This window comes from Gekko japonicus, unplaced genomic scaffold (genome assembly GCF_001447785.1).
Source record: "Gekko japonicus isolate JY-2015 unplaced genomic scaffold, Gekko_japonicus_V1.1 scaffold803, whole genome shotgun sequence".
Lineage (NCBI taxonomy): Eukaryota > Metazoa > Chordata > Lepidosauria > Squamata > Gekkonidae > Gekko > Gekko japonicus.
In genome coordinates, this window is record NW_015167562.1 from 115,025 (window position 1) to 135,275 (window position 20,251).

General features: G+C 43.1%; 1 protein-coding gene across 1 annotated transcript in view; it reads right to left on the reverse strand.

Annotated features, from left to right (window-relative positions):
- Positions 1–9,621: 9,621 nt before the first annotated feature.
- TMPRSS2 (transmembrane protease, serine 2) overlaps positions 9,622–20,251 on the reverse strand; it is a 59,659-nt gene continuing 49,029 nt past the window's right edge. The window contains exons 11-14 of the mRNA XM_015413767.1: positions 16,193–16,288; positions 14,698–14,840; positions 12,166–12,318; positions 9,622–10,850 (exon numbers count right to left, since the gene is read on the reverse strand). Of these exons, the coding sequence (XP_015269253.1) occupies positions 10,839–10,850; positions 12,166–12,318; positions 14,698–14,840; positions 16,193–16,288 (404 nt within the window). The 3' untranslated portion in view covers positions 9,622–10,838. The remainder of the gene's footprint in view (positions 10,851–12,165; positions 12,319–14,697; positions 14,841–16,192; positions 16,289–20,251) is intronic.

A 20,251-nucleotide genomic window follows, 5' to 3' on the forward strand; every position in this document is an offset into this window, starting at 1 on the left:
CAACACTGTGTGGTAGGTTAGGCTAAGGGTGTCCAGCAGCCTTCCATGGCAGAGTGGGGTTTTGAATCTGGGTCTCTCAGATCGTAGTCGGACACTCTAATCACTGTACCACACTGACTGTTAGCTTCCCTCACACCAGAAAAATCTGGCCAAGTTGCAAATGCCCTGTGGTAGCCAGTAACTCAGGCAAGACATGTTAGCCACTGCTGAGCCCAGCCAAATCACACTACTTGTATGGAGGCTGCCCCTGGACCGAGGCAAGTTGTTTTGGCATCAATTTGTAGCCATCACAGTGTTGCAGACTCATGATTGTTAATGGTATATGATTAAACAAAGCAGGCTTGAGGATTTATTTTTACTATTTCAGCAAAATCTCACTGTTACATCCTTGGAAAGATAACTAAATCATTGGAGACTTGCCCTGAAATAAATCTAGCAAAGCTGGGAATGAGTAGGTCCCAAAGCTGGGAATGAGTTGCAATTTTGCTATGGGATAAGTATTTCTAAGCTCTGAAATGCTTACATCATAGACTCAAACAAGGTGAATTATTGGCCTTGATAGAGTCATGTGTTTCATGTAATTAGGCTTGTATAAGACTAGGGCTGTTGTGGAAATAAATACAACGAGCTCTAGAAAGAGGCTCTGGGCAGTGCCCTGGCCTTGGGCACTTGCCATTTGCTGTGGCAACCTTAGCAGAGTATAATTACACAGAGCCCACCATTTTCTCCAGGGGAACTGATCTCTGTCATCAGGAGAGCAGTTGTAATTCTGAGTGCTCTCCAGCTTTCAGGTGGAGGTTGGCAGCAATGGTCTTCCAGGAGAAAATGGCTGGTTTGGAGGGTGGAATCTATGCCATTGTACCTGTCTAAGCTCCCACCCCTCCTCAAACCCCATGCTCTTTGGGCTCCACCCATCAAACTTGGAGTATCCCAACCTGGAGTTGGCAACCCTATCTCCTTTCCAGCCAGCCATCAACCTACTGTTATCTGCCCCGGTCTCTACCATCTGGAGAGCAGTTTTAATTCTGAGTGATCTCCAGCCATCATCTGGAAATCAGCAGCAATGGTTCCCCAGAAGGAAAAGAACAGTCTTTCTCTGCAGTGGAGACCAAAGCAGCTTACCTCATTCTCCTCTCCCCCATTTGATCTGCACAACAACCCTGTGAGGTAGGTTAGACTGAAAGTCTGTGACTGGTTCGGAATCACCCACTCAGTTTCCACAGCAAGAACCTGGGTCTAGCAGACCCTGCTCTGGTGCTAACTGCGACACCACTCTGACTGTGGTATCGCTTGGTATCATAACTGAACTCCAGACAACAGATCTCTCTCTCCCACTGGAGAAAATAACTGCTTTGAACGGTGGACTCTATGGCATTCTATTCAGCTGAGGCCTCACCCCTCCCCAAACTCTGGCTTCCATAGACTCCACCACAGAATATCCAGGAATTTCCCAACCTGGAGCTGGCAACCCTAGTCAGGACTGGCCCCAATGAGTTCCTCACAAAGGCCTGGAAAGTGCCTCCTTCCTTTGCCTCTTTACTGACAGAACCAAGCTTGGTTGCCTAGCAACAGCCACTGAGGAAAAAGTTAGTCCCACAGGAGCCAAGCAGAAGTGTCTTCATCAGGAGAGACAGCTGTTCTGTGAGGGAAGAGTGTCCTGTCCAGGCAGTGGGTGGGGGAGAGGAGTGGACCTAGCACCCAGCCAATGGCACACAAGTACTCTTGAGTGGTGGTTGATGGGCCAATGGCTGCTGGAGCACACTGCTCAGCCAATGGGAGAGCTGGAAATGGCCAATACGTGAGGGACACACACACACACATATATATAGGATACCCACACCCAAGACACCCCTGAATCTCAGCTGTCGATTATGTGAGACTACCTTTCTGAAACCACTTTAGTGAGGATCTCAAAGAAGTATTTTAAGTTTTAACCTTAGATAGGTAGGATAAGGAATGGTATGTATTTCTGTTTTTGTATCATTGTAATTCTTTCATATTTACTCATTTTAAGAATGGTTAGACTTTAAATAAAAACTTCTCCCAAACTTCAAAAGCTTGGTATTGCGGTAGATTCCTCTCTTTTATGTGATGAATCATATATTTTAAGAACAATCCAACTAAGACTTCCGGATCATGAACTCAAAAAAGTGTTCCCTTCGCACTTCCCTGCTGTTCTGCAGCTTATTTAGGTATATATCAAAGGCATGGAATGATGCCCCACTATTCTCCAGTGGTTCGGATAGCGGGACAGTCCGTACTATTGGGATAAGCTCCACCCTCTCCTTCAGGGTCGGCTCCAGGCTTTGAACCATGTGAGGCGGGGCTTATCCCCTGCGGCTTCCCCAGTTCTTGCTGGCCCTGCTTACCAGCAGGACATGCTCCAGCAGCGCTCATTTGGAGCGCTTAGCTTCTACAGGAAGAAAAGAAAGAAGAGCCGCCGCAGCAGCAAGGACTGAGGGCGAGTGAGGCTGAACTGGGTTGTCCCTGGCTTCAGCGGAGCTCTGAGAAAGCCCTGGGCATCCGTCTGCTGGCCTTACCCGACCTCCGGGTGGAGGGCCTCCCCCTTCATTGCTCTGGGGGTGAGGAGGAGCCTGGCTGCACGGCGTACCCACGTTGATGCAGTGGATCGCCGCAGCAGAAAGGAATGGGGACAAACCTTAACCGACGGTGGTGGTGAGTTCGATGGGCCCCTGGAAGCCTTCCCGAGCGGGGTTGGAGCCTCAGGGGATGAATCCACCACAGCATAGAGCTAGGACCTACTTAGAACGAGCGGGATGTTGTTTCACTCAGAACCTCGGCAGCTGGGAGAGGAAGGCTGCAGGTTTATCTCTGGCATGCCATTTTTTTGGGTGAAAACGGGGGGGCTTCTTCAGATAGGGCCCAATTATTTCCAACCTAAGCCCCAGAGACATTGCCTCCTCCCAGTTGTTGAGGCTGCTCATTTTGGCATGTTAAAATGGCGGCCATTTTAACTCAATCTGAAGAGTTTCACTTTAGTTTCTTCCACAGATTGGTACAAGATGGCTGATCAAGCTAAAAGGGAGGTGTCTTCAGACAGAGACAGTTCCCTAAGTGAGCTCAGTTTTCCCAGGCCGTCTGTTTCCCTGGCCAGTCAAGATATTGTTCAACCAGGTTTGGATCCTAGGGAACAAGAAAAGACTGAACTGATGCCCTGGTTTAGGTCAGAAATGAGGAAGACATGGTAGACACCCGTCAGGGAGCAGGGCCCTCTAAGTCTTTGCTGGGACAAAGCAAACCTGTTAAGAGGTCAAAACCCTGTCAAGATCTTTCATCCAGCAGTTCTGGCTCTCCTCCCAGACACAAACGCAAGAGAGAGCAATTTTCCTCTGTGAAATTTAGCCAGCTGCCAGGACATAAGGAATTAGTGTCCCAGTCCTCGGATTCTTCCTCTGAAAGGGAGGAAGGAGAATTATCCGAGGAAGAGGAGGAAGTTATGCCATCTGTACAGTCCAGCCTATTCCCTCAGGAGTGTTAATCTAAACTTCTACCCAAGGTCTTAAGAACGTTGGATCTTTCATCTAAACCTAAAGCTGTAGAGGAACCAGACTCTGAGTTCCAATCGGGTGCTGGCAATCTGATGCCCAAATTGTCTAAGGTGCAGCCAGGGCTTCCTCTTTCAGCTTCCTTTTTTAATATCATGAAGGCTGAATGGGAACAGCCGGCAAAACCCAAGGCTAGTCACCATTTGTTCTCTAAATTTTATGCGCTAATGCCTGAAGCGACTAAGAGGCTGAAAGTACCAGTAGTGGATGATCCTATTTCCAGTCTGTCTTCCAGTGCAGTCTTACCCATGGACAATGAGGGTTTACCCAAGGACCAGTGTGACCGATGTGTTGAACAGGCTCTACGAAGGGACTTCGAGGCCTCATCTCAGTCTTTGAGAGCTTCCACCACTGCTTCTTTATTTGCTAGGGCAGCATATGACTGGGCAGAAAACTTGGCTTCGGCTGGGAGTAATATCCCTAAAGAGTTCAAGGATGAACTAAAGAAAATTGCATTAACTATAGTATTTGCTGCTGATGCATCTCTGGACACCTTGTAGTTGTCAGCTAGGGCCATGGCGTGTAGCATTACAGCCCGCAGGAATACGTGGCTACAACTTTGGGATGCTAACTCCTCATCCCAAGCCAAGGTGGCTTCGGTCCCTTTCAAGGGTGGGAACCTATTTGGGGAGGGTCTGGATAGGTTCTTGATTGAGGACAGAGACAAAAACAAGGTTTTTACCATCAAAAAAGAGGGACAATAAGTCTAGAAACAGGTTTCAGCCATTTCAGGATCAAAAAAGAGGTCAGAAGTCATATTTTAACAGACCCTTTAAATCCAAGTGGCAGCCCAGACAGTCTAGTTCCAAATCTTTCTCTCAGGCAAAAGGAGAACAGTCAAACAGCAGGAACCCCAAAAAAGGTGCCTCAGCATGACTATCTTCACAGAGTCACTCAGGGATTTGGGGAAGATTACAGCGGTTTGCCACTCAGTGGAACCAGACAATTACGAACCGCTGGGTCCTCGACATTGTGAACAAAGGCTACAGGCTGGAGTTCTCTTCCAAACCCCCAGTCAGACTAATAAAAATAGTGAAACACAGGGACACTGCCAAACATCTTCAGATGCTCACAGCCATCCAACATTTGTTGGAGATAGGGGCAATAGAGTTGGTTCCACAGGTGCAAAAAGGACAGGGAGTATACACGATATTCTTTTTGGTCCCAAAGAAAAATGGGGACACCAGAGCTATCCTGGATCTCAAGAGATTGAACAAGCATGTTCGGGACAGAAAATTCTGGATGGAAACCTTGCGCTCCATCCTACCAGCCATTCAGAAAGGGGCTTTTCTAGTTTCAATAGACCTTTCCAAGGCTTATCTGCACGTGCCGATTCACTTAGATCATCGGAAGTTTCTGAGATTCGCTTATGCGGGTCGCCACTATCAGTACAGGGCTCTCCGATTCGGGTTCAAATTATCCCCGAGAGTATTCACCAAAGTACTGGTCACTCTCGTAGCAGCTCTCAGACTAAAGGGGATAGAGTTATTTCCTTACCTGGATGATATTCTTATCAAAGCGACATCGAGGCAGGGATGCATACAGGCGTCTCAAATCACAGTGAGTACACTACAGGAACACGGGTTTGTAGTGAACCTAGAGAAAAGTCATTTACAACCCACACAGAGGCTGATTCACTTAGGTGTGATAATAGACACAGTAGCGGACAGATTTTTATTTTCCGAAGAGAAGGAAAGCAAGATTACATGTCTTTTTATAGAGACATTAAAACAGGACAGGACGGCTCTCATGTCACTGGCAAAACTTCTGGGGATGTTGGTTTCTTGTCAGGAGATAGTTTTCACGCATGACTTCTACAGAGGTTTCTGCTACCTTACCAAAGGGACATTGCGTGCCAGAGGTTCAAGGTAATACGCCTGCCAGAGTCACTGAAAGCGGACCTAGGCTGGTGGCTGTCACCACAGATTTTTTCCCAGGGTTGTCTCCTTTCGGAACCCACAAGGACACTAATGACCACAGACACCAGCCTCTTGGGGTAGGGGGCGCATGCGGAGGGTCAGATGGGGCAGGTCAGTTGGTCTCAGGAGGAGTCCAGGAAAAGTATCAACTTTTTAGAATTGAGGGCTGTAAAGTTGGGACTGTTGAAGCTCGAAAAACGCTTAGTCGGGAAACGTGTTAGTCCAAACGGACAACACTACAACCAAAGCATATCTCAACCATCAAGGGGGGAACCAAGGAACGGTCCCTACACAAGGAGGCGACGGAACTGTTGATCCGGGCAGAGAATCTCCTATTGTCACTGAGGGCGACACATGTGGCTGGGAAGGACAATGTCCTGGTGGATTGGTTAAGTCAGACACGGCTGGATCAGTTCGAGTGGGAACTCAACAGGGAAGTGTTCCTTCAGATAGGTCACAGGTTTGGAGAGATGTCGACGGACTTATTTGCAACAGCTCAAAACCGACAGGTTCAAGCATTCTTTTCTAGGATAGCAAGCGAGCGGGCCATAGGAACAGACGTTTTAAACTGTGATTGGCCTCCAGGGCTATTGTATGTGTTTCCTCCGATTCAAATCCTACCCAGGGTTTTTCAGAAGGTTCGCCAGCAACATGTGGAAGTGGTGGTTGTGGCTTCTTGTTGGCCAAGACGGGCCTGGTTTTTGGAACTAAGAACGATGTCCACTCAGGACCCGTGGAGACTCCCTCTCGGGAAGGACTTATTAAGGCAGGGAATAATTTTGTATCCACAACCAGGGATGTTCAAACTCACTGCCTGGAGGTTGAGCAGGAAAGTTTAATGGCACTGGGTTATTCTCAGGGCATAGTGAAAACCATGTTAGCATCCAGGAAAACTTCTACTAATAGAGTGTATAATGCTACCTGGCGGGTTTTTCAGAAGTGGTGTCAGAATAACAAGTTAAATCCTTTTAAGGTGTCGGTAAAGGGCATTTTATGTTTTTTGCAGGATGGCTTGGATAAAGGTCTGAGTACAAGTACGTTCAGGAGACAGGTTTCAGCCATTTCGGTGGTACAGGGTGTCAGGGGAGGTAAATCCCTATCATGTCACCATCATGTTAAAAGATTCCTGAGGGGCTTTTTTGCTTAATCCTCCCACAGTGCATAGGTTCCCCACATGGAACTTACATATGGTCTTGAAATCGTTGTGCAGAGCACCGTTTGAGCCCTTGGCTTCATGTCCACTTAAGGAACTTACTTTTAAGACTCTGTTCCTAGTGGGTATTACCTCAGCTCGGTGAGTGTTGGAGCTGAAGGCCTTGTTAGTCAACAGGGGCTTATGTGTGTTCCATAGAGATAAGGTTATTTTAAGGCTGGACCCAGTGTTTGTCCCTAAGATAAATTCGGTTTTCCACAGAACGGAGGAAATAATTTTGCCAAATTTTTGTCCAAATCCCGTTCATGACAAAGAAAAAGAGCTACATTGTTCGGATGTTAGACATGCTCTTAGTTTTTACATTGATAGAACCAGACAGAGCAGAAAATCTGAATCCTTGTTTGTGTCTTTTAGGAATTCTATGGGGGCATAGGTGTCCACGGCTACCCTGAGTCGGTGGATTAAGGGTTGTATCCTTCTGGCATATAAGGCCAGAGGGTTGGAGCCTCCAGAAGGAATTGTTGCACATTCTTTGAGAGGGGCGGCTACATCAGCAGTATATAGATCCTTTCCGTCTTTGGAAGTTATTTGTAAGGCGGCCACCTGGCGTTTGGTCCACTCTTTTACATTATAGAGTGGACAAGCTGGCTTTGGCAGAAGCGGCCTTTGGTCGTAGAGTCCTGCAACACGCTCTGTAGGTATCTGACAACATTCCCTCCCTTGGGACTGACTTTTTAAAGTCCCAACAGCTGTCCTTGAAAAAGAGCAGTTTGTGTCAGAGTTCTCTCAGCCCCACCCACCTCACAGGGTGTCTGTTGTGGGGAGGGGAAGGGAAAGGAGTTTGTAAGCCGCTCTGAGACTCCAAGTGAAGAGCGGGGTATAAATCCAATCTCCTCCTCCTCCTTTCTCGGTGGTTTGGGAGCGGGACAGTCCAGCTCACCCAGTTGGATGGTTGTCTATGGTCAGGTGTGCGGGGAATGTTGCAGGACATTGACTGGTGGGGCGTTTTTTTCAGACTGCATGGCTCAGTTCCTTGATTGCGGAAATGTGTATGTTTGTGTCTTTGACCCGGTTTCTGTTGACAGTTTCCAAGTGGTTATTAAAGTTGATGTTTAAGTCTTCAAGTGGATTTTCTCTTTTTGGGAGAACTGGTCTTCCTGTTACTTTCCAGATGAGGTGAGGGCTCATGTATGACCTGGGGAAGCCACAGGGAATAAGCCTCACCTCACATGGATCAAAGCCTGGAGCTGACCCTGAAGGAGGGGGCGGAGCTTATCCCAATAGTACGGACTGTCCCGCTCCCGAACCACCGAGAAAGGAAGCTTCATGGTAAGCCAGTTTGGTGTAGTGGTTAGGTGCACGGACTCTAATCTGGGAGAACCGGGTTTGATTTCCCACTCCTCCACTTGCACCTGGCTGGATGACCTTGGGCAAGCCGTAGCTCTGATAAGAGCTGTTCTTGAAAAAGAGCAGTTTCTGTCAAGAGCTCTCTCAGCCCCACCTACTTCACAGGGTGTCTGTTGTGGGGAGGGAAAGGGAAAGGAGTTTGTAAGCCGCTCTGAGACACCTTTGGGTAGTGAAGGGTGGGGTATAAATCCAATCTCTTCTCTTCTCTTCTAAGTGAAACAAATCTTCCATTTTTTCATTTTGGATTTCCCATTCCAGTGCCGAGCCTTTACTTTGGCCTGTTTAAATGCTCTTCCATCAGTAGTCCTTTTTGGTAGATTTAGGCAAACACCTTCTCAAAATAAGTTTTGTCCATGTGAATTAAGTACTCTTGATTCGTTATCCCATATTATTTTAGAGTATCCCCTCCTTGCTTTACAATGTAAACAATGCTTATCTAAATACCACCAGCATTTCTTCATTAAGGATTTTTTTAAAATTATCTTTTAGAAGATGTTAACCCTCAAATCACTGTATATGTTGCCAATTTTTAGTAGAAGCTTATGAAATTAAGTCCAAACACATCACTGTATCTTAATTGTTGGACACCTATTTTTTTCTATTTGTGTCTGATGTTTTATTGATTTAAATACATACTTGATCTGTATTACTGGTCACTATCTTAGTCAACTGTTTTATGTCTGTTTTTATCTATCAGACTTTTGTATTTATTCTTGATTGTAATTTACCAGGAACCTTTATGCCAATAAATGTCAAAAGTATCAAATAAATACTTAAGAGATAAATATGAGTGATATTTGGCTGGGATAAAAGGTTTTCACTTGACAGCTGGAATAAACATTGATTTATCTTCAGTCAGAGGGCTCTTATTGTATAAAGACTGGTTATTAAAGATAATAGCCTCAGGATAACCCTGTAGTTTAATGGTTAATGTGGCAAAGAGTCCATGTGTGCCACTGGACTCTGACTTTATTCTGCTGTTACGGACTAACATGGCCACCCATCTGGAATTATCTTCAAAGGTATTCCTGTACATTATGCTCAGTGTCAGTTTTACGTGTGTTCTGGTTTGCTGTAGTGCCCCTCTCCTCAGCATTTCAATGGACATAACACTGGATTCTACCTATACATGGGGAATATCACACTTCTGCTTTTGCTTCTGTTAACAAATCACTCCAAGATCCCACAGAAATTCTACCACTCTCAGCATACTAGAGAGTAATTCTATTCTATATGGTTAGGGTAAAGCAATTGTGACTCCAGGTCAGTTTCCATCTATGAATAGACTGCAGTATGATTGTGTATGGAAGAAACCTTGATTCTTGGCCTTTATTTTGGTGGGAAAAAATGTGCACAGCAATTGCAAATTCTGCACAATTGCAAAATTCTTAACAAGCAGTGTTCAAGAATATAAATCAACCAGAAATTAAAAAATTAGCAAAAGTTTATTTGTATGCAAGATACATGTTGTGTTTCAAATTCTGTAGCAGACACAATTTTTTAAAAAATGGTAGAAAAACCTATCTAACAATTATGCATAATTTATATAGGTTATCCAATTTTATTACTATGTCTACTTTAAAATTAAGTCATCATTTAAATGGCACTTGAACATACACATTTTATCTGCAAATCTGAAGCAGAACTCTCCCCACAATGAACATTACAGTACATTCCAGTAGCAGCACTGTCTGTTGTTTCAGTCCATTACATTCAAAGCAAAACAGATTTGTTGCTATTGTAGTATTCAGATTTTCTAGGTCTGTAGTGACAAATTTATTTCTGCCTTCATTTTAAAAACCTCATATATTAATATATCAGTTTAAAAACAAGATTAAGAATTTTTTCTGCTCAACACAATTATCAGAGTCTTATAAAATGAGGTAGTTACATGATTAAATGGGTATTACTTTCCACAGCACAGTTGGTGAAGCCAGGAATTCTTCATTATTTGCTGCTTCCTTTGCCTGAAGATGCATCGAATACAAGCCAGACAACTGTTATTCCAGCCTTTTGAATGCTAGTAACTTACTTATGCAGATACAACACAATTCTGGAATACTCTGTTCAACAACATCACAAAACAAAGTTCATGGTCTTTCTCATTTTGTGAGCCACACTCTAATTTTGATTTTAAAAACATCACAGAAGGGGAAGTCCCATTCAAACTGAATATATATTTGATCTCAGAATCAACATTACACCTGTAACGTGAGTGAGGAATTTTAGATATTTGAATACATATGATGAATTTTCCTTCTCTTAGTAGTACTTTGGAGAAGAATCCTCACACGTCATGTCCATGCATTCACATGTGGTTTTTCCACCACCCCTGAAATCCTGGACTAGCCAGCAGCCCAGACACTTATATTATGGATATACAAAACATTAAATAACATCATGAAAACAAGCAATCTTGTATTCTAATACAGTAATAGAAAATGGCAATTTACAAATGTGATTATTATAACTTAGATTTTTTTTAAAAAAAACCTGGCTGGCAATTCTCAGAAATGAAAGAAAGTTCAATAATTAGTTTGATTAAAAGTTTGTTAGCCATCTGAGGCACTGCATTAAGAAGAGAGGTTTCCATGAAACCTTTATTAAGCTGGATGTCAGTGCAAATGCTACCAGTTTGCAAACATTCAGGTTATATTCCATCTGAAGTGTTGAGGACCTAGAATTCTTTTTAAAAAGACACTTATTAAAGTCAATTACAGAGATCAAGAACATCCACCACTAATGGAAAAAATCGTTCATTCCATGGAAGGGATGCAGGAGAGAACACCACCATCATCTGTTTGCCTGTTAGGAAAACAAGAAAACAGTTTCAGCACCACCTATCCAAGAGAAATAAGGATGATATCAGAGAGACCACTTATATGAACTACTGAAGCCATCTGAACATTTTTAACATTCAGGGCAGGATCAGACCAGAAGCAAATAGCATCCACACACTTTGTCAAGGTCAGGAGATCTTGGCTCCGTTTCTCTTTCTTCCCCTAAATACTTAACTGTGTGAAATGCAGGAATGTCATTAGATTTATGGAACTATAAACTACTGGGTGACCTGTCATTAAGCAAAGGTTGCAGCAGCAACAAAGAAGTGAAATACTTTGTAATTCTTTATCCACATAGGAACTGTTTCAAAACACCCAAGTCTGTCATTTTGATCATATAATCAGCCTCAAATAGTAGCCTGATCCAGTAAATCACATTAATCTTCATCAAGCCTACAGAAGCAAGAGTAATGAAAGAATACAAACTGGATTCTGGGGTGGAAAGAAAGTGGCAGTGCACCTCATAAACTGGCTTCCTTCCTCCCCCCCCCCCCAACCAGAAGGCAGAACTTATTTTGCTCCCTTCCAAAAGCCTCTTCACTCCCTTTCCCTGCATCACCCCCACAATATCACTTCTGCAGTCACCACGTATTAACTTCTCCAGGGGAAAAATATCAAAGAGGTTGTGCCAGTACTTAGAAATCTGAATATATCTTAAGAAATCACTCTCTTCCCTGCACACAAACATAAATGAAAAATGGATGAAGCAATTTGAGCAAGAGGATAAGGGAAAGATGAACAAGCACCACTGGGAACACCAGAGAGCTCTGACAAGTGTTCAGGTCCCCTGGCCTTTCCCAGCTTTCTTTGATGCAGCAAGGTTGGGATGCCCTTTTGATGTTAACATGATGCCTGAATTCTACCAGCCACTGATAGGAAGATGATAAAAGAGGTGGGATGTCAGATGGGCCAAGATATCCCCACCCACAGGAAACTGCATATTCTGTCACAGTTCCTGGGCTTCCATCTTACTTCAGAATATCCAAGAGAAGTGAGCCCCCAGCACGGATTAAGGAATACAAGCTGTGAGGCAAGACCACCAACCCAACTCCCAGCTAAGTTGCCATGGGTCTGTAAACCCTGCATCCTCTGTTACCTAGAGTAGCTTAGATAACATACACCAAAGCAGCAAGGTCCCTCCTTCAAGGTACCTCTTGACAAAAACCCCAATGAGCATTTTCCAAACACTGCAGCAAATATTATCTTTGACAATTATCAATGACCAAGCAACCTCAACTTCAGAAACTGCTATCAAAATATATTTCACATCAAAAAGTTACCTGCATATTTCTGTAAATCCAGTCTGTGAACTGAGTCATATTACCATACACTCCAGGTTTATTTACACTAGCACAGCCTGTTCCCCAACTTGTGTCACCTACTAACCACCAGAGGGCATGTTTCTCAGTTACCAGCGGACCACCACTGTCGCCCTAAAATAAAAACACAAAAAATTAAGCTTATTGTGACCTTTTCACTCAATTTTAAAGAAATAGCAACTGACATCAGACAAATCTTTCAATTGTAGTTATAACAAAGATAGTTAAACAAAATCCACTTCTCAAAGAAAGCGGGCAGGCTACAGCTGCAGAAGATGGCCCTAACATTGGGTCAAAGGACACACCTACCAGTTAGCAAGACCTGCAGATTGAGAGGTTTCTACTAGCCAGGGGTCATTTCATAGAAAAAAAGGTGGAGGAGCTCATTTGCATAATTTATTTGCATATGCCACATCCTCTGACAAAGGGCAGGCATGCAAGCATGCCTGGGTTCCCTGCCTGATCTTCTCCAGGTGCCCCACAGGGAACCCAGGTATGTTTAGAATGCCTTTCTTTCCCTTTCCCCCCCCCCACTTCCCTGAGTTTCTCTGCAAAAGCGGGATGGCTGGAGAAGTGGGCTGGCTGGAGAAGGGAAGGCAACAGCAGGCAGGTAGACATGCCTGGGTTCCCTGCGTGATCTAGGAACTAGGGATGTGCATTCGGTTCGTCCAAACGTAATGCACCCCCCCAAAAGGGCCATTCGGTCCCCTTTTGGGCAGCTGCAGACCAAACTCCTAACCCCCGACGCTGGCACCAAAGGAGCCCCATCGAAGGTTGGGAGAGGGAGTCCCAACCCCAAACTGGCCTGACCTAGGCCCAGGACCTCTGTCTTCGCCAGGTTTAGTTTCAGCCGACTCAGTCTGAGCCAACCAGCCACAGCTTGTAATGCCCGTTGGAGGTCATCTGGGTCGGCACTGTATATCTCATACTCTAAGGACCCAACAAAAAGGGTTTAATGAGTCAGAGCAACTGACAAAGTAGGTTTTGGTGCACAAAATATGCACCACAGTACATTTTTGCCTTTAAGGTTCCACAAGACTCTTGTTTTATACAATCTAAATAATCAGATACAGCCTTTTGAGGAACAAGGATCCAGAAACTGTTCACTACTGCAAGACACACAAAACAAGGCTCCTTTTGGGGGGCAGGAAGTAGAACATAACCACTTGTATAGCAGTGGAGGCAATAAAACATTAACGGATGAGTGCAGAGTGTTTTCCCTTTCCATCCCCTTTCCCATTTCTTATGCAAGTCCCCCAGGGGCATAGATGCTCTGTAGCCGAAGTCCTGAAAGCCTGGGGAGAGGCAGCATCCCTCCCAAGTTGTTCTTCGCTCCACCGCCACAGCCCCCTACCTCCACTCAACAGCAGGGCAGGCACACAGTGCAGATGCACACTCCGACTCACATGCTTCTTCTCACCTTGTGCTGGGAGGTCAGTTCAAAAGCTGCTTAAGTCATTCACCTAAAGTCTTCTAGACATGTAAAGTAAAGGTAAAGGTTCCCTTGCTCGAAAGCCAGTTGAATCAGACTCTAGGGTTGCAGTGCTCATCTCCGTTTCAAAGCCAAAGAGCCAGAGCTGTCCGAAGACATTTCCGTGGTCATGTGGCCGGCATGACTAAACACCAAGGCGCACTGAACGCTGTTACCTTCCCACCAAAAAGTCTACCAGCGCTTTGGTATCTACTTGCAATTTCTTGCTTTCGAACTGCTAGGTTGGCAGGAGCTGGAACTAGAGATGGGCGCTCACTCCATCATGCGGCACCCGGGTCTCGAACTGCTGAACTACTGGCCTTTCACAGCCTGCAGTTCAGTGTCTTAACCACTTGAGCCACCGCAGCTCCAATCTAGACATGTACCAAACCCTATAATACCTCCAGTGACATGGCTTTACCATCAGCAGAAGAGCAGGTGTTAATCCCCAAGCTACTAATGCTCCATTTAGGAGTGAGAGAGAGAGAGAGTGTATTTCCTTTTAACTGCATTTAATTGTTTACCTGTCAACTTCTTTTACCCCATGCACTTTTTTGCATCTAGATCTCTAAATAATATTGGTCCTCTGCACCTAGGTCTTTCTCACTGTGTGCACTGCCCAACTCAAAGCTTAGGTAAGGAGAAGCTGCTTAATATTCCACCTTTGTGCTATGTAGCATCTGTTAGGGCATGAAGTAGGGCTCTCAGTGGTGGTGCCAGTACTGAAGGACACACTGCCAGAAGATACCCAAGGAATATCAGTACTAATTTTTGGAAAATACTGCAAGAGCACCTTTCAACAGGCCTTTGATAATTATTCAGAGGTTTCCAATAGCTTTTCTGTACAGCTTTAAAGACTTAACTTCAACAGGCAGGAAGCCTGAGAAAAGTTACTCAGCACTTGGAAGAGAATTTCATCAGGGGGTATAGTTACATGTCACTCATATGACTTTTTCCAGTTAATGATTATCACTTGTGTGTTTCATAAGTACACAATTCAACAGCTAAAATAAAAATACTACCTGACAAGAATCCACTTTTCCTTCTAGATATCCAGCACAAATCATAGTAGATAGAACATGTCCGTTATAAACATGTCTGGTATTACATCTAGAGGATTCTATCAGAGGTACAATTGCAGCATAGAGTTCCTTTGAGGTATTCCCTAAAATTTAAAAAAACAAGGATGATGTAATACTTTACATTCAAATCTCAATTGCTAATGCGCTCATTTACAGTGTCTACACACATATGCAATTGAACTGGAAAAATGCATTTGAAATTGAATTGCATTAAATGCAGCACCTTGTGCAAAGTTCTGCATCGTTTAAAAGAATTCTGCACATTATTTTTTAGATCCCTGTGGTTTCAAATAATGTCCATTCAATTTGTAGAAGAGTGATATAAGAGATCCCTGTGGTACTGCCTTTGGCAGGTGCAATACATAGATCCAGGGCTTTTTTTGTAGAAAAAGCCCAGCAGGGACTCATTAGCATAATAAGCCATACCCAACAGCAGGAACTCATTAGCATATTAGGCCACACCCCTGATTGTGCAGCTCATTAGCATATCAGGCCATACCCCCATGTTACCAGAAGTTTGGTCATCCAGCCACACCCACCTTTTGCTTCTTATTCTGTTTACCTTGTTAGTTGTCAAAACCCAGGGGTTTTTTTGTAGCAGGAACTCCTTTGCATGTTAGGCCACACACCCCTAATGTAGCCAATTCCAATGAGTTTCTGCTGTTGGGTGTGGCCTGTTATGCTAATGAACTCCTGCTGGGCGTGGCCAACTCAGGAGCCAGCCGGAACTCCCTTCCTGTGCGTTCCTGCCCAAAAATAGCCCTGCATAGTTCTGACCCATACCGTCACTCTCTCCCAGTCTGAATAGTTTTGAAACAAATGTCTTCCAAAGTCTCACACACTTAAATGAAGATTTTACTATGATTGCAATCAATGTAGTACCATTCAGCTTGTTTTAGTGCCCTGCCCAACAATTTGGAAAGGAATTCATGGAATTTATTTATGTATTTATTGATTAAACTTTTAACCCGCCCTCCCGCCAAAGCGGCTCATTTAGGTGTTACGAATACTTTGTGTTTAGTATTAGTTCTATTATTTTATGGCTTGCTCTTTTAAGTAGTTAAAACATTTGACTGACAAATAAGTGGAACTATGATTATTTTTAAAGAAAAGGTATTTAAAATATTTGTACCTTGCCACTCTTTCACAGGCCTAAAGCATACATAGTGCTTCAAAATTCTCAGTGTTTATGTCCTCATTTTTTGCTGGTAAGCAATGAAGCTTTGGGGGGCGGAGTAACTAGCTAAAGATCACCTTGTTCCAGTATGTCAACTACTGGACCACATCAACTTATTCACTGCAGCAAAGTCAACTATTTTAACTCTACTAAAACTGTGCAATATGCCCCATTGGGGGCCCAATATACACAGAAGTGCTTGATTTAACTAATGCATAGTTAAAGCAAAACAGTGGTTTAAAGGGCAATCAGTTTTACCTCCTTGGCGTTGTGCTCCCCATCCAGATATCCAACAGCGTTCTGCAGGCTGAAATATCATTCCTGGGTTGGGCAAACAAACCGGCTCAATAGCTTCTGTGAAACAAGAACACATTCTTTAGCAGTAACTCTTTTGGAACAGAGTTAGACAGGAAGTTCACACTTATCACCAGTTATGCATCTTGGGCAGAAATGCAGATGTGACCAACTAACCCTAGAAAGGAAATCCCCCCCCCCGGGCAACTGGTAACCCTAGACTATACTTGTACATTTTTTTGCCTAACTACATACAAGGAGGAGGAAAGGAAGGAGAACACTGCACTGCAGAGAGCTCAGAAAATTATTTTATGTGGATTAGGCTTAGGGAAATGTGTTAAACAAATGTGTTCCGCTTACAGTAGATATATTTATGGAACAGATGTGATGCTATCACATTAATGGCGAAGAAGTGAAAAATACTTCCACATAGGGGAGGGACAAAGCTGCCTTCCAATAGCAACCTCTAATGCTTTGTAGGGTCCCTCTTCAGAAGCTGTGCAATTACTATGGCTTTTCAGAAAAAGGAGCTCAGTAAATCCTTCCTTCAAGACCATTTAACAGTAACTTGTTTTTATGGTTTTATTGTTGTTAAAATCTAATTGTTATGTTGGGTTTTTTTTAAAAAGCTACTGTTCTTGTCCCATGCTATGGTGTGTTTTGTTGATGCTATCTACTGTGTCTAGATTTTGATTCTATTATATGAAAACTGCACAGTTTTTAATCGGAAGTTGCAGTACCCTGTTAAATCGTGTCAGATTTGTGGGCATTAGTTCAAAGTAATAAGCTGTATTTACACATGCACACTCATTCCACATATAACTAAGTTTAGGGTGAACAAGATGCTTTACTGTTTAAAAAGGACAGTATTGCCTACCTCTGAGTTATGAAAAAAGCCATGGGGGTTGTTTAGTGAATGAAATTTATGTTAACATAGAAGGCTCAGCTAGCTTGCTCAAAAGGAAGCAGCCATTACTTTTACATTACCAATTGTAATTCATAAGTAGGGATATGGATTTATTAACCAAGCCTAATTCATTTTTGTTGTTATAACAACCCAAAGGAAATAATACTTTTATATTAGCTGTATATTTTGATAGCTCCAGGTGGGTAGCTGTATTGGTCTGAAGCAGTAGAACGAAGTCTCACCTTTAAATTCAATTGAATAAAATTTTGTTGGTCTTAAAAGTGCCACTGGACTCAAACTTTGTTCTATTTTGATATCTGTTTGTTTGGTTCAGAGGGTTTAAAATAGTTCAGACTAGGAGGAAAAGGAGTCAGGAGATAGAAAAATATCTCTTCTGTTGCAAGTTGGGGGGGGGGGGGTTACAGTCTTGACAGATCTCTTTCCACAATATTTCCACCAACCACCATTGGCTTATGGTGGATGCTCTTGAGCTTATATAAGTAACAAAAGTTTGTATTTATTTATTATCAGATTTATACCCAGCCCTCCCAGCCAAGGCCAGTTCAAGGTGGGGTATAAAGTTACTTTGCATACATTAGTAGTATTCTTAGAAATCGCATTTACAGTTTCTGGTGCTTTGCAAATTGTACAGCTATTGTGACTGACCCAAGTGATTGCACACAGGATAGGGATACATGCGACTTCCGGTTTGTGGATCAGTGATGGCAGTCGCTCTCCCCGGACCTTGGGGGAGCGGCCCACACACCAGCGGTATGGAGGGGTGCTACCTCAAGTAGCACTCACATGGAGCCTTTGCAATAGGCTCCAGGCCAGAGGGCTTTTGAAGGGCAGCCTCTTCGACGGCTTAGTGCAGGAGAATTGAGGCTTCCCTCCGCCCTGACGGTTCTGCTGCTGTGTGGCCCTCGGGGCACAAGCTGATTTGACTGGGACAAGTGCTGGAGATTGAGTGGAATATTGATTACTGTGAGCGAGGTCAGAGAAATTACCGACAATGGATGTGAGTTCAAAATAAACAGAATATTTTAAAAGTGAATTACCCCCCTCATGGGAAAAGTGGAGCGCAAAGAGGGACGCCTCTTATGTGAATGGACAGATAAGCATAACAAAGGGGCAGGGGGGGGAACAAGCAGCGATTTTGTTTTGAGATACTTACTTGAGTGCTGACATTGAAGTGACAATTTTTCGAGTTCATGAGAAGTGGTTTGGAATTGTAAACAATCGTATAAAATGGCCTCACAAAGAAAGTTTAGAACAAAACCGGCAGGTAGTCAGAGTCCAAAACCAGAAGAGGGAGCAGACGTCATGAAAATGTTAGCGGATATGCTCAAGCCGGTGATGGAGCAACTCGATGATATTAACCAGCAACTGACTTCCCTGAATCAAAACTTCACATCCCAGCAGCTCCAACTGGCAGAAATGGTGAAGAAGGTGGAGCATACGACTGAGAGAATTAAGAAAATGAAGAAAAGAATGGGGGAAGTTGAAGCAAAACAAAACTTCCAAGAGAACCTTTTGTTACAGCTACAAATGGAAAAAGCCAATATGATTCTCAGATTCCAGGGAGTTCCTGAATCGGAAAAGGAGGATCTGAGGAAGTTGCTCAGTCAGATCATCGCCCCAGCAATAGGCTCAACAGCAGATGAAGTAGTAAAAGAGATGGAGACTGCTTACAGGGCATACTCCAATTATATATTTTTTAAAAAGCCTGCCTGAAGAAATTGTGGTCAGATTCTCAAGAAGACAGACCAGACATGCTATTTTAAAAGCGACTTCCGCAACTCCACTGAAACTGGGGAATACAAACATTAAAACTTTAAAAGACATCCCATTTGAAATTCGCCAAAGAGGAAAAGCTATAAGGACTTAATTTCTTTTCTTCAAACCAATGGAATTTCATACAGGTGGGTGATCCCAGAGGGTGTCATCTTTAAAATCAACAACAAAAGAGAAAAGATTGACTCCATTTTTAAAGCCAAAGAATTTTTTATGGTATACAGAGGATGAGATAGTTAAAGAGCAGATTATAAAATGGGTGGTTAACATGAATAAAGAAATATTGATGTCATCTTGGGAATATTTATGGAAGAATGCAATGAAAATATCAACGTGTGATAATTTAAAAGAAATTGTTATAAGATGATGTATAAATGGTATATGACACCAAAAAATATTGCAAATATGAATAGTAATATGTCAAACAAATGTTGAAAGTGTAAAAATGTGGAGGGCTTGTTTTATCATTTGTGGTGGACATGTGAAAAAGCAAAAATGTTTTGGGCTGAGATACATGCAGAAATGGAAAAAATTGTGAAATGTAAGTTTAAGAAAGAACCGGAAATATTACTTTTGGGACTTAAAATGGAAGAAGTCAATATGGCAATATGTGGTATATGATCACAACTGCCAGAATGACATATGCTCAATGTTGGAAACAAGATAAGGTCCCTGAACTTGAGGAATGGATTAAAAAACTACTTTTTATGGTTGAAATGGATAAAATGACAAGGAAACTTAACAACTTGGAAGCAGAAGAATTTTTTGCAGACTGGAAAGACTTTAAAGATTATTTGGAGAAATACTGGGATGTAAAGGACAATTTGCTTTGAGAACTATTGAAAATTAAAGGATAGTAGAAAATAGATAAATGTATAAGAATAACTGCTGAAAGATAAGTTACCTGTGATTGTGAACAAGGAGAATGGGAGGTATGGAAAAAATTTAAGAATTGGGCTGGAGGTTGGAGCACTGTGGGAAGCCGAGAAGGAGGGGGAAAGGGAGGAGGGAAGGATATATAATTATATAAGTTTTGATATATGTTTGAACTTTTTTTATTATATCCTAATAAATTGTTTTTTGGGGAAAAAATAAAGCCAAAGAATTTTTGAGACGTCAGTTGGGACCGGAAGAAGAATCCAAAGAGGAAGAATCGAAATCAAGTGACTCCGCTACCTCTGGAACGGATGAGGACTCTGCCATAGAAACGGGTGCAGACACAATGATTTCAGAGACAGAAAACTGAAGTAAAGGAAGAAGGACTCTGAAATTTGCCTTTTGAAGCAAATAACAAGAAGATGCTCAGAAAGTTCTCTCACAAC